The sequence below is a fragment of the Artemia sp. Qi Xiang Cuo genome, chromosome 9, assembly GCF_049724085.1.
Source record: "Artemia sp. Qi Xiang Cuo chromosome 9, ASM4972408v1, whole genome shotgun sequence".
Lineage (NCBI taxonomy): Eukaryota > Metazoa > Arthropoda > Branchiopoda > Anostraca > Artemiidae > Artemia > Artemia sp. Qi Xiang Cuo.
In genome coordinates, this window is record NC_142802.1 from 75277259 (window position 1) to 75292773 (window position 15515).

Sequence of the window (15515 nt, forward strand, 5' to 3'; positions counted from 1 at the left end):
AAATTTTTTTTTTTCTATTAATCTATAAAAGCGAGCAATAATTGTGTATGTATGTATTTATTTATTTTTTCTAGAAAACGGCTCCATGTTTGTTTAGAAAAATTTGTATCCAGCGATTTTCTAGCCTAGAAAATCGATCTATATAGGTCAAACGTTTGAGAAAATTATTTAAGAGCCTTAGTTTTTGAAAAAAGTCAGTTACGTGGTATTTAAGAATAAATTTGAAAAGTACATATACTTCATATTTGCCTCAGTATTACGCGAGCCAACTAACCCTGCATGATAGGGACAAAACATCTTGTTCCTGAGCATAACAAATACATGTCCCAGAGGACGAGTGTTCGAATCCTAGTGTACTCAATTATTTGGTTTGGAACGGGGGTCAGTGGTGTGACTCTGTAAGCTCAGCCAGAGTTGACCCAGCTTTAAATCGGTACCAGGAGAAATCTGAAGAAGGTAAACAGGAAGGGTGTGCGAATGCACAGGATGGTTGGCCCCGAACCCCCCATAGCACTTCCTGGCCGAAAGGGTCAAGAAACGGAGATTAGCACCGCCGGTAGGGACTGTAAAGTCCAATGCCGTATTCTTTACCTTTTTTTTTATATCAAATACGTGTGCCAAAACTGTAATCGCAACCAAACAATGGATTTGACGACATACTGTCAACTCTCTGCTGACCCTAGTTTTTCTTATGAAGCACCATTAGAGCATATCTAATTGTCGAAACACCGGTAATGGTCTAAATGCATAAGAATATAATAAAGGATTTCGTCTTTTACCCAAATATTTGGCATGTGTTGATATTTGCTGGTGGAAATCGACATTCTCCAATCTGGTATTTCAACATATGTCCAATCTGGTCTTTCAATAAAATTAAATAAAAAAAATAAGTATTTTTAACCAAAAGAAAGGAGCGACATTAAAACTTAAAACGAACAGAAATTATTCAGTATATGAATGGGGATGTCCTCTCCTCAACGCCTCGCTCTTTACGCTAAAGTTTTTTATTGTTTTAAAAAATAGAGTTGTGACAAAGAGTCAAACTTTAGAGTAAAGAGCGAGGCATTGGAGGGGACAGCCCCTTTAATAAATGGAATAATTTATGTTCGTTTTAAGGTTTATCGTCGCTTCCTTAATTCCAGGTAAAAAAAAACTTGTTTGTTTAGTTAATTTCTGAACGTTTTCGAATTAATGTAGCATGGATTTTGGCTCACGGTTCATGAGTAATTAAAACTAAATTTGCATATTAATTTTCCCTTTTTTTTTTTGGCTAATTGGCTTTCTCGAAATTTTGTTAAGACTTAATTTACGAATTAACTTACGTAAGGAAATTCTATATTTGTGTGTTTTTATTACATATATTGGGGAGTTCTATCCCTAGTCAACACCTCGCTCTTTACGCTAAAGTTCGAATTTTCTTCGAATCACAAACCGCTGAACCACAAAGGCCGGTTGATTAGAATAGATAGCTCTTTTGAAAGTACTAGAAAAAACTTTAGCGTAAAGAGCGAGGTATTGACTGGGGGGCGAACCCCCTCATATACGTAATAATTTCTGTTCGTTTTCAGTTTTAATATTCCTCTTTACTTTCAGTTGAAAAAAACTTGTTTTTTTATTTAATTTCCGATCGTTTTTTTAAATAATGCTGGGAAACCTGGCACCTCCTTCATAGAAATGTCCCTTCCCCAAGGAAATATCCTCCATTGAAAGATCCTCCCCTGTAACCCCTACTCCGACCCCCCACTAGAAAAAAAATTCTCCTGAAAATGCCTGTATACTTCCCAATAACGAATACTACCGTATATGTAAACAATGGGCAAAGTTTATTACTTGCAGCGCTTCCCCCAGGAACTGTGGGGGATTAAGTCATCCTCAAAGACATATTAATTAGATTTTAGACTATGCTGAAAAAAATGGTTATTTCAAAATTTTGATTGGGTGACTTTGGGAAAAAATGAGCGTGGGAGGGGGCCAAGTTGCCCTCCAAGTTTTTGGTCACTTAAAAAGGCCACTAGAACTTTTAATTTCCGTTCGAATGAGCCCTCTCACGATATTCTAGGACTACTCGATCGATACGATCACCCATGGGAAAAAAAAATAAATAAACACGCATCCGTGATCTTTCTTCTGGCAAAATTATACATTTTTGCAGACAGGAGCTTGAAACCTCTATAGTAGGGTTCTCTAATACGCTGCATCATATGGTGTGATTTTCATTAAAGTTCTATGACATTTAAGGGTTGTTTCCCCTTTTTTCGAAAATAAAGCAAATTTTCTCGGGTTAGGAGCTTTTGATTGGTAAGACTAAACTTAAAGAAAGTTGTTTATGTAAAACCACCATGAAAATGCGAATCTTTTGATGTACCTGTTGGTATCAAAATTCCGTCTTTTAGAGTTTCAGTTACTATTGAGCCGGGTCGCTCCTTAATTACAGTTTGTTACCACGAACTTTTTGATACATTGTTTTCATTAATCTTGTTGTTTCTTACAGCCAGTTGGAGGTTACTTTCTGAAGGTTTCTTATATACTTCAAAAATTCCCAGACACAGAACTTGTTGGATTACTACATAAATCATTTACCTTTTCGCTGGCACTGCAAGAATATCCCATTCAACAGACATATAAAACTCTGACAGATCCATTCCTATTTGAACTGTATCAGTTCCATTCGTTTCATCTAAATGTCGAAGGTCTACCTAGATTATATACAGATTAAGAAACCAAAATCAGGCGAAGAATCCAACCCAAGGGCATATACAATTCAAAATAAAAACAAATTTAAACTTTGTTAGTTTCAGTTACTCATTTCTAGGATCAAGGCTTCGGGACTACCCATTTAAAGGTTATGTCGGGACTCCTTAACATCACTGTTAAAACTTAATGTCGTTGAGAGTTTGTTCGTATCTATTATTGCTATTATGTATGTCTTGAGAATCTGTATGTTTGCGTTATTAATGCTTATATCTATTTTATCTATATGTATATGCCAAATAAATCATTTAAATCTAAGCTATTGGCGTTCTATAGAATTATGATTTTTTGAAGCAATCGAAAAGAGAGCGTCCTTCCTAAGACTTAGGACGATATGAGAAGGCAAATATTCAGGAGATATATGCCCTAATTTGACCAAAATTGGTGTTTTACTGCACGGAATGGCAAAAATGGCACTCAATTGTGGCTAATATTTTGTGCTACTTAAAGAGGGCACAAAATGGAAATAATGACTTTTAAGTGGGCACATATAGGTCACTCTACGACCATCCTCTGTACAGGATGATCCCGTTAGAAAAACAGTGAAAAAGGGAGCACCACTGCTACTTATGCCAAACTGCAATTTTCCTTGGTTTTCAAAAACTTATTCTATGAATCGATTTGTTTAATTTTTCATTACATACTTTTATTTCATACATACAGCTTAAAGCATAATATGGTTGACTTTATCTTTATTTTTATATCATGTCAAGCAAAAATCTGAGGGGAAACAAAAGTAAATAACAAATAAAATAGCCAAAACACAACATAACACTCTTTGTACTAAAATATTTATTTTCATTTTTTAACCCTTCAGTAGAATCAGATAGAAAATAACCATTTTAAAATTAGTTGACAGATATTTTTTAAAAATACTTCGAAATTTTTAACATCAAGGACATTTTCAAATATTTCGAGGGCACGAAGCTTGAAAAAAAATATGCTTAGCATAAACGTTGTGTTTTTCGAAAACTACAGAATTTGCCCTTACGTATATTTTTGGCCTGTCGCAAGAGTGACAGATGTCACTCTTTGAACCGTCCACGGATCGTCCACGTCAACTCTTCGACTCTCATGGACTGATCCTACCTTGTTAATATCCTTGTTTTGCGTGCAGCCCCTCCCTATTTAGCACAGATCTTCACATGCAATATATCATATATCAAATTGTTTTAATAGAATATGTCTAAGAATACATCTTTTTGTTGTTACCTCGAAATTTTGCTTTATTTTTTTTTTAGAGAGAGAGAATTCTGTCATAAGAAGAGACTATATTGGTATCTACAGAATATATTGGATATTAGAGTCACGAGCTGAATATAAAGAGGATATTTAAGAGATACAAGAGAGGATATTTTCTTATTTTTGTTTTCCTTTTGTGAAAGGACAAGGACTAATTTGACAAGTGAATTGAAATTTCAACTGCTTATTGACATATTTCGCTTTTCTTTTGTATATTTTTATTGAAATTTGTAAATGATTGTAGCTTTTTAAAAAAAGTACTCATATTTGTGAAAAAATTAATTGGAATAAACTTTTTTTTTTGGTTCAATAATGTTATAGTTGAAAGCAATGGTATGCCAGATTCCAAAACCAATTACTTTTGAATTCAAAAAGCAAAATCAGTTGTTTTCAACCTATAATTAAATAATAGCATAGCCTAAACGATGCAAATCAAGGTTGCAGCGATAACTGCAACGCGGCAACGAACCACGGCTCACAGTAACCAAGAATTTAAAAAACGTCTAAACAAGCTGTCTGGTGAGAACAATTCCTATTTGTAGCTGGTTCAGAAATGATGACTATTATTTCGATTAAACGTAATAGTAAAAGTTTGTTACAATTTGTAGGAATTTCTGACAACAGTCTGGAACCTCTCGAAAATGGCGTCTGATCAAAATAAGATGTGCACCATTAGAACTGCCATTGCCAAAAAATCTGTGCACAAAACTTACAGCCCCCTTTCCTTGAACAACAAGGCAAATCAACAAAGAAAATCACTCTTTTCAATCACTTTTTGTTGTGATGATAATATAACACTATTGTGTCATCTTTCTCTTTTTTTCCGTTTTTCATTAACTTTGCAGAAGAGCATATTTCCTTCTTTTATTTTACTTTTATTGCAACCATTTGTTTGTCTAAGGAAGGTTTTCTAAGTCTCTGATATACTACCAAAAGTCGTATCTTTACCAAACATCATTTTTGGACTTCGCCCGCTTGCAAATAAAACATAACAAATATCCAACGAAGATTTTGGTGTATATTGAGGTTTAGATAAAATACGGGAAAACCATCTTAACCAATCTTAAGAGCGGTGTGGAAAAACTGTGCAATTGTTTCAGTTTCCCAAAAATGATACATAATGCCTTTTGAGTCACCGGAACTGAAACTGTATAGGACATAGAAGAAGGAAACACTAGACGAATGGTTTGATTGTGGTCGCATAAGATATTTTATGAAAGGCATTAGATGATGTTGAGAAGCACAATAACGATGATAATAGAAACGACGAAACCAAAGTCAACCTCATTGTTATAATTAACATCATTGTTTAAATCATGATTGCTATTATCACAGTTATCATTGAAGCTGTGTATCTTGTTTGTTACCAGCATTGCTATCATTGTATTTTTTGTCATCGACAATGGTATTTTCATTATAATCTTCGTCGTCATCAATATCTTCAGTTATTCCCAGTAATAAGACATCACTCCCCCAAAATCCTAATTTTCTTGATTCCTGGGCACTTCTTACTCAAACTATCGGATTTTTTTTAATTCAGCCACCCTTCCCCCCCTCCGAAAAAAAAATTAACACCTTAGTACTTTACCACCGTACAAAAACAACTTGTAGGTCCATCTTATCTATTTCTTTAGGGTGCTTCCTCCAATATTCATCAGATGATGCATCAAAGAATCTGAAAGCCTGTAGGCTATATTTTTTTTCAGATTCTTTGACCGAAAACTAGCAAATTTTACGCATTATGCGAGTAAGGGATATACATAATGTTTTTTTTTCTGTTTACTGTTTTGAGGACATTTTTGACTAAACTAGGTTTATATTAGGCTATTTATGAAACTTTGAAATTAGGTCATGTAGATCTCTAACCAAAATTTAAATTTAAATTAATTGAATTTTAATTTTCTCTAACTTATGTTTAAATCTAAGTTGAACTTAATGGTTTTTCTGTGAGAAGCAGAGAGCGAAGTTTGAGCTTAAACTGAAGAAAATTTGTTACTTCGCAGTTTATGCTCCATATAACTACAAAACTGATTCAAATAAACTGTCTCGTTATAATAATCTACGTTCATAGAATTATGAGAAACTAGCATCTTACTAGAAAAAAAAGAAAAACGCAACGAAACAAACGTAGGGTGAGAAAAAACCTCAAGTAGCAAGAAGGAAATGAAAAATTAATTTGTGTGACTCTCGATGATCTTTTATCAGCCAATAAATCAATAGAGGTATATTGCTTTGCAGGTTTTGCCACATATGACTGGCAAAACTGGTTTAAATAAATTGACTCGTGGTATTTCCCTATTATCGTAGAAATCTAAGAACTAGTGGTTTACGGAAAACATACACCCGAAGAAGCAAATCATGGTTAAAAGAAGAAGCGCTTTCAAGTAGCCTAAAGAAAATAAAAGACTAATTTGTATTGCTTACAACAGTCTTTCACCGGCCAGGAAATCAGTAAAATTTGCCATTTTCAAGGGATTTTCAGTTCTTTTTCAAACCTCCCATGAATTTGTTTTCGCAATACACTTTCACTGTTGATGTTAACCGAAATGAGTTACCATTCCTGATTAGGCTCAAACAGCAGCTTTTTCTTACTAGAATATGGCAGTTTATTCCTATGAACCGTGGTGTATACTATACCAGGCAATCATGATTCCTTTATTTATTGGCTATTATGATTTGCCTCCGATTAGACAAAACAGTGTAAGAAGTGTTAGTTTAAAGCCATTTACCATGTTTTTTTGGTATTTTACTAAGTAAATCCACTGAATCCATAGAATGAACCTATAAGCTTAGAATTATTATAATTAGATATTAGCTTTAAAATATATACTGGTACAAAAGAAAAAAATTAATAACGTTCCCTAAAGTTAAAACAACCGTAAATATGAATAGTTTAAAAACACATAGTTACTTTTATCTCAAAGGTCATTGAACAAAACGAAGCATTAAAAGAATAATAAAATAAACTACAACATAGATAATACCATTGAGCAAATATAATGTATACAACATCTAAAGCAGCGTGAAATGAAAGGGGGATGCAAACAAAATTAGTAAAAGAAAGCTTAAAACCAAATCTAAAAAGGAAATTTAATAACAGCGATATGATAAAAGATGCCATCTGTTTCATTTTTTCTACACAACACTTTATCATTTAACAATAGAGGTTTCCCACATCAAAATATTTTACCCTAACCTCTGTAGTTCACTCTGGTTTGATGACGTTGAATGCGAATAGCTTGAAATTGTTTAAGTTACAAGAATTAGGTTTTTACAAGATACGCTATTTTTAACGTTACTAATTAAGTAACATTTATTCTTGAGATTGGATATAATTTTTAAAGGACACTATTTTGGTGTTGAAAAACTCTCTAATGTTCAGATTGATTAGCGTTTGCAAAAAAAAAAAATACCAACAAAAATATATGCACAAATTATCTTCATATATCAAACAGTTCATGGTAACGAACTGTAAGTAAGCAGCGACCCGGCTCAATAGTAACCAAAACCCTAAAAAACAGAATTTTGATACGAATATATACATCCACAAAATCGGATTTTTATGCTTATTTTAAATATGAAAGGTTCATCAAGTTTAGTCTTACCTTTCAAAAATTACGATCCTGAAAAAATTTGCCTTATTTTCGAAAAAAGGAGGAAATACCCTATAAAAGTAATAAAATCTTAATGGCACCATCACACCATCAGATTCAGCGTATCAGAGAACCTTTCTTTAGAGGTTTCAAGCTCCTCTCTGCAAAAATGTGTAATTTTGTAATTTTTGCCAGAAGAAAGATCACGGATGCGTGTTTATTTGTTTTGTTTGTTTTTATTTCAGGGGTGATCGTATCAACCCAGTGATCTTAGATGGTCCCGAGAGAAATAATTCGAATGGAAATTAAAAGTTATATTGCCCTTTTTAAGTGATAAAAAAAAATCGGAGGGCAACTATGCCCCCTCCCTTGCTCATTTTTCTGCAAAGTCACCAGATCAAACTTTTGAGATAGCCATTTTGTTCAGCATGGTCGAAAAATCTAATAACTATATCTTTGAGGACGACTTAATCCCCACAATTCCCGGAGGAAGGGCTGCAAGTTATGAACTTTGTCCGTTGTTTACATATAGTATTGATTCTGGGGAAATATATAAACGTTCTCGGAGGGGATTTTTTTGTGGGGGGGGGGGGTACGTGAAAAGATCTTTTTATGGAGTAATTTATCATGGGGGAAGAGAATTTCCCATGAAGGGGCCCCGGATTTCCCAGAATCTTTTAAAAAATGATCAGAAATTAAATTTAGAAAACGAGTTTTTTCCACTGAAAGTAAGGAGCAACATTAAAACTTAAAACGAACAGAAATTATTACGTACCTGAGGGCGTTCGCCCCCTCGTCAATACCTCGCTCTTTACGCTAAAGTAGTTTAGTACTTTCAAAAGAGCTATTTATTCTAATTAAACGACCTGTGTGATTCAGGGTCATTCTTAAAGAATTGGAACAAAACTCAAACTTTAGCGTAAAGAGCAAGGTATTGATCTGGGGGTGAACCCCCTCATATACGTAATAATTTCCGTTCGTTTTAAGTTTTAATGTTGCTCCTTACTTTCAGTTGAGAAAACATGTTTTTTTTTAATAGCTTCCAAGGAGAATAAGAAGATCTCGTATAGATAGTTACTATTGTGCTTTCTATTTAACTTATTTGATTTCTTAGGGTACGGGACTCAGTAAACCGTCCTTCGGTTTTAAGTACTATCTTGCCACTTAGATACCATCAGGCTATCTATTTTACTTATTTGATTTTAGCCAACGTTGAGCCTACGTTTGGTCTCTTGTCAGTATTAAATAAAGAAACAAGTCTTTTTTTTTAACTGAGAGTAAGGAGTGACTTTAAAACTTAAAACAAACAGAAATTATTCCGTATATGAAAGGAGCGGTCCCCTCCTCAAAGCCTTGCTCTTTACGCTATTTTTTTTTATTGTTTTAAGAAATAAAGTTGTGAGACAGAGTCAAACTTTAGCATAAAAAGCTAGGCGTTCAGGAGGGGACCGCCCCTTTCATATACGGAATAATTTCTGTTCGTTTAAAGTTTTAATGTCGCTCCTTACTTTCAGTTAAAAATATTTGTTTTTTTTATTTAATTTCTGAAAGATTTTTAATTAACGCAGGTTTTGATTGTGGCTCACCGCACATGAATAATTAAAACGAAATTTGCATATTAATTTTTTTTATTTTTTTTGGCTAAATGGATTTCTCGAAATTTTGTTATGACGTAACTTACGAATTAAATTACATAACGAGCTTCTATATTCGTATTTTTTTAATTATATTGGGGAGTTCGCCCCCCTAGTCAATACCTCACTCTTTACGCTAAAGTTTGAACTTTGTTCGAATCAAAAACCCCTGAATCACAAAGTCCCGGTTAATTAGAATAAATAGCACTTTTTAAAGTACTAAAAAAAAATATAGCGTAAAGAGTGAGGTATTAAATAGGGGGCAAACCCCTCATATACATAATAATTTCTATTCGTTTTAAGTTTTAATGTTGCTCCTTACTTTCACCCCCTTCATAGAAATGTCCCTTCACCCAAGGAAACATACTCCATGGAAAGATCCTTCCTCCTAACCCCCACCTTCGACCCCCCACCCACCAGAAAAAAAATCCCTCCTGAAATCGCCTGTATACTTCCCAATAACCAATACTATATGTAAACAATTTGCAAAGTTCATAACTTGGAGCCCTTCCCCCACGGACTATGGGGGAGTTAAGTCGTCCTCAAAGACATATTTATTAGATTTTTGACTATGCTGAAGAAAATGGCTATCTCAAAATTTTGATTGGGTGATTTCAGGAAAAAATTAGCGTGGGAGGGGGGCCAAGTTGCCCTCCAATTTTTTTGGTCACTTAAAAAGGGCATTAGAGCTTTTAATTTCCTTTTGAATGAGCCCTCTTACGATATTCTAGGACTAATGAATCGATACGATCACACCTGGGAAAAAATAAATAAATAAACACGCATCCGTGATCTTTCTTCTAGCAATAAAATACAAAATTCCGCATTTTTGCAGATAGGAGCTTGCAACTTCGATAGTAGGGTTCTCTGATACGCCGAATCTGATGATATTATTTTCATTAAAGTTCTATAGCTGTTAGGTTTTTTTTTCTCCCTTTTTTGAAAATATGGCAAATTTTCTCAGCGTAACTTTTGATTGGTAAAATTAAACTTGATGAAACTTATATATTTAAAATCAGCATAAAAATCTTATTCTCTTATGCACCTATTGGTATCAAAACTCCGTTTTTTAGAGTTTCGGTTACCATTGAGCCGAGTCGCTCCTTAATTACAGTTCGTTACCACGAACTGTTTGATTTTATGTTCTTTTGATTAAGCATTTACGATTTCGGATGAAAGTACTTTCAGGAAACTACATTTTATTTAGTTTTTTATTCTGGATACATAATTTCTTATAAGAATTCCCATTCAGGATCCCATCTAAATCCAATATATTTTTTTTTTTTTATAATTTACTAGCCATCTGGGGAAATGCAACTTTAATGTTGTCCTGTGTTATGATTCTTAATACAAAAGAACAGCGAGATATATAAAACTGCTTGCACGAAGAGGCATCTATTATCAAAAAAAAAAAAAATAAATCAACAGAAATGGTCACTGCTTTGGAAGACTTCGTGAGTATTGCTAAGATAAAATTTTTTTTGAATTTTGACCAACTTCATTCAAAATTAACCAAATAGCATTGTCAAAATAAATTTTCTGTCACTAGCATATAGGATGCATGGAATGGAAGAAAGAATTATATACTGCCCTATAGTGATTTGACATATTGTGTCTATAAAATGGGTTTTATAGTTGTAAGAACTAGTATATCTAGTAATCACAATGGCTGGTAGAAATTTATTTTTAGAACTTAGTATCCTTCAGTCTTGCCCCATCACAATAGTCAAATTCCTTTGCAATATGTTGGCATGTCACCCCCGAATCTTATAGACTTTGAATGAAAAAATTAACAGAAGAAAAACAGCCTTTGAAGCTTTTTGTGTGGCTAACTTTGTTTGAGTGTTTGGATAAAAACATAAATATAACAATTCAGACAATTTACTTTCCTTCAAATTGGCTTATAGCAATTCTCAAAAATGAACGAAAGTCTTATTTTCCTTTTTTCAAAAATTTAAGAACTTTTAAGACCATCAATAAAAGTGTGGGCTAGTCATGACTTGGAAAACCGAACTTGAATAGGCACATTATATGTTAGGTCTATCCCACGCATTCAATGTTAGTCATAAAAAAAATAGTCAGGGTAGCAGGAACGCAGTTTTTTCAATTTTCTTCGAATGTGGCTTCATAATACTTTTCTTAATTTCTTATTCTAACGTTTTTCCTTTATTTTTTAATTTAGTGTTTCTAGCTTACGTTTCAAGTCAGGAAATTGGATCTTTTCATAGTTTATACTAACAATTTATGCTTAATAATAACAAGTATTTCATGTATTAGTTAAAAAAAAAACTTTCCGAAAAATAAGTTTTTCAAAGAAAAGTAAAGGCCATTTTAAACTTAAGTTCAGGAGATATGAATACCTGTCAAAATTCAAGCTCAAAACGTTCAGAAAATACTATTAAAGAATAAATGAAACCCAAAACGAACAAAAATTAAATAAACAATCATAGCAAAAGACATACAACAAATAATAATATAAATGACTAAATAGATTTTAAAGCGAGTAATGCTTAGATTGAATATGAAAATCAAGCTTAAAACAAAAAAAAATAGTTCGCTATTAAAGTATAAATCAAACTATAAACGAACAGAAATCAAATAAACAATCAATGCGAGCAAACATACAATATATATTAATGTAAATGAATAAATAAATCTTAAAACGAGTGAAACTTAAATTGAATATGCAAATCGAGTTTGAATCGAATAAAAATAACTACAAACAAGAGTTTGGGTATCGCCTCACTTCAGAAGCCTAAAACCTACTGCGTCATTGGCGCCTTACTGAAAACTATACGAGTCTTGAACAGTCTTGGAAAGTATAAACAAAATAAAATTGAATATTAGATATATAATGCTATTAATTTTTGAAAGATCCATCAGTTCCTGATTTTTTTTCACTGTAATTTTTTTTTTCATTTTCAATGCTGTAAGAGCTGGAAAAGAATAAATTTGTAATATAACAGTAATTCGTTTTCAATGAAGCGCCAATGACGCAGAAGGCTTTAAATTTTTGCAGTTAAAGAAGGGGGCAGTATCCAAATTTTGTTTGTAGTGAAACTATATTTGTCTTGACCAATCTTGGAAAAAACTAATAAATTAAACTGAATATTTGATGTATAATGATATTAATTGCTGAAAGCTCATCAGTTCAAAATTTTACTGTAATTTTGATATTTATTTTCAATATTAGGTACAAAAGAAAACATTTGTAACATAATTCTTTTTCAGTAAAGCGCCAACGCCGCAGTAGGTTTTAGGCTTCTGCAGTGAGTCGATACCCAAACTTTTGTTTGTGGTTATTTTTATTTGATTAAAACTTGATTTGCATATTCAATTTAAGCTTCACTCGTTTTAAGATTTATTTATTCATTTACATTAATATATATTGTATGTTTGTTCGCATTGATTGTTTATTAGTTTCTGTTCGTTTTAAGTTTCATTTATAATTTAATAGCAAACTATTTTTTTTTCGTTTTAAGCTTGATTTTCATATTCAATCTAAGCATTACTTTCTTTAAAATCTATTTATTCATTTATATTTTTACTTGTTGTATGTTTTTTATTATGATTGTTTATTTAATTTCTGTTCGTTTTGGGTTTCATTTATTCTTTAATAGTAATTCCTGGTCGTTTTGAGTTTGAATTTTAACAGGTATTCATATCTCCTGAGCTTAAGTTTAAAATTGCCTTTACTTTTCTTTGAAAAACTTATTTTTCGGAAAGTTTTTTATAATTAATTTTCGTTAGTTTTTGAATGTAAAAAGTTTCAAGTTTTTATTGCATGCGGGGAGGTTGCTTAGTCTCCGATTATTCTTGACTTTAAAAAACGGATCTAGAACTTTCAATTTAAATCGAGTGAGGTTTTTTTCAAAGTCTATACGATTACCTCTTTGATAAAAACCTTATGTATGAACAATAGACAGCTTGCATAACTTGTGGACAGCGATTGGAAACAATACATGGATTGAAAAAAACTCAAATAAGGGTGTTTTGACCATTTCACTTGCTGACACAAAGGGATCACGACTGTTTGGAATTGACCTTAATAGGATTTTGTGTGCCAAAGCAATTTTGCTTCTGTCACAGAGTATGTATTTTAACCATAATTGGATAATTATAATAGATTTACTATGTGTTCTTCCCATACAAAAGTTTACCTTATTAAAGTCTTTGAGGTGGGGGTGGCGTAGCTGGCATAAAGAAGAAAACTTTAGCTTAGACAGTAGGAGAGGGGGAGGGTGAGGGTGGAGACTCATCCAATACGGGGCGGACCTTCACTTATCTCCTCCACTCCCGATTTAGGAGATTAGACAGACTCATTGGGCTGTAGAATGTTGGACCGTTTGAGTTGTGGAAGACGTTAAAATACTCAAAAATACTTTATATTTTCAGTTATTGCAGGACTGATTTCATAGATTGTGGAATGGTGAGCCCCCTGGCCCATCATTTGGGTGAGCCTCGACTCATAATATGTCATTTTGATTAATTGTTCCGTGTTATGCGTATATATTATCCAATATATGCTATTTTGTGTCATACTTTTATCGCATTGCGTTCATTTTTAAGGCTTGAGATAAAAACTGAAACATTAGCGGAGACAGTGGTGGGAGAAATTCTCCAACCTCACATGCATAATTGAGCAGCCAAAGAGAAAGTAAAACAAATGAATATAATCTGTCTTTTGAAAAATGTCTTTCCTCAAAAGACACTAACAAAATCGTCTGAAGGAACCTGAAGTGCTATCTCTGACATTTCCGTTGATTCTTTATCCCGTTACTTTCAGATGTAAAATTTAGAATATTACCGAATGGGTTTAGTCGTCCCCTCCCTGAATAATTAACATTTGGAAACACCACCCATGGGACGTTCCTCCCCCCTCAAAGAACATTTTATTTTTCTGCTGATAATTCCCCCGCGTTAAATTCCACCCAGCAGAAATTTCCCAGCCGTGGAATATGCTCCCCATATTCATAAAAATTCGGATATTCATAAAAATGGAAGCTGAAATTTCTACTCAACTTTTTAGGCCAGAAGCAATGTTATAGCGTTACCTAAGTAAAGAGCTATAATTTGTATTTGCCCTTCGATCGATTTTGACTCGTAAGAGCTGGACTAGAACTTCCAATTTCCAATCAAATGAGTCCTTTCTGAAGTTTATACGAGAATCCCTTCCTGTCCCCGGGCCCTAGGGGATTTTGTCGACGCCAGAGTTTTGTTACTTAACCTTTGAACTATTTTTAACAAATTTTTTATCTGCTGATTTTAGGGCGTGGGGGAGGGGGGGGGCTAATTGCCCTCCAATATCTTTTGACCCTTAAAAAGTGAACAAGAACTTTCAATTTTCCTATCAAATGAGCCCTCTAAAGTTTATACGAGTATCCCTTCCATACAAAATAATATAAAGGATTCGGAGAATTCTTAAATTACAACCCTTGTCCTGAGGGCTGTGAGGGAGTTGTCATCCTCAAAGACCTAATTTCCAGAACTTAAAACTACGTTTAATAAAATGGCCATCTCAAAATTTCGATTGGATGTGTTTGGGGAAAATCTGGGCGTGATAGGGGGGGTTAGTTGCCCTCCAATAACTTTTGACTATTAAAAAGGGCACTAGCCCTTTGAATTTCCAATCGAATGAGCCTTTTTTGAAGTTTCTACGACAACACCTTCTATAAAAACCTTATATTGTCCAAGGGTATAACTTAAAACCCTTGCCTTGAGGGTTATGGGGGAGTGTCCTCCTCAAAAAAATATTTTCTATCTGAAAATCAACTACGTTGAACAAAAAGGCTATCTCAAAGTTCCTCCTCCAATCACTTTCGACTATTAAAAAGGGCACTAGCCCTATGAATTTCTAATCGAATGAGCCTTTTTTGAAGTTTCTACGACAAAGCCTTCTATAAAAACCTTATATGCCCCCAGGGCATAACTTAAAACCCTTGCCCTGAGGGTTGTGGGGGAGTGTCCTCCTCAAAAATATATTTTCTATCTGGAAATCAACTACGCTGAACAAAATGGCTATCTCAAAATTTTGATTGGATGTGCTTGGAGAAATTATGGGCGTGAGGGGGGGGGCCTAGTTGCACTCCAATCACTTTCGACTATTAAAAAGGGCACTAGCCCTTTAATTTGCCACCGAATGAGCCTGTTTTGAAGTTTCTACGAGAACGCCTTCTAAAATGCCTTATATGCCCCCAGGGCATAACTTAAAACCCTTTACTTTAGGGTTATGGGGGACTGTCCTCCACAAAAATATATTTTCGATCTGGAAATCAACTACGCTGAACAAAATGGC

At 33.6% G+C, this 15515-nt stretch overlaps 1 protein-coding gene across 3 annotated transcripts in view; it reads right to left on the minus strand.

Moving 5' to 3' along the window:
• The window catches only part of nAChRalpha4 (nicotinic acetylcholine receptor alpha4), a 327885-nt gene that overhangs the window by 193443 nt on the left and 118927 nt on the right, over positions 1–15515 (minus strand). For all 3 annotated transcript variants that reach the window (XM_089094869.1, XM_089094868.1, XM_089094870.1), the window contains one exon: positions 2581–2696. In XM_089094869.1, the coding sequence (XP_088950995.1) occupies positions 2581–2696 (116 nt within the window). The remainder of the gene's footprint in view (positions 1–2580; positions 2697–15515) is intronic.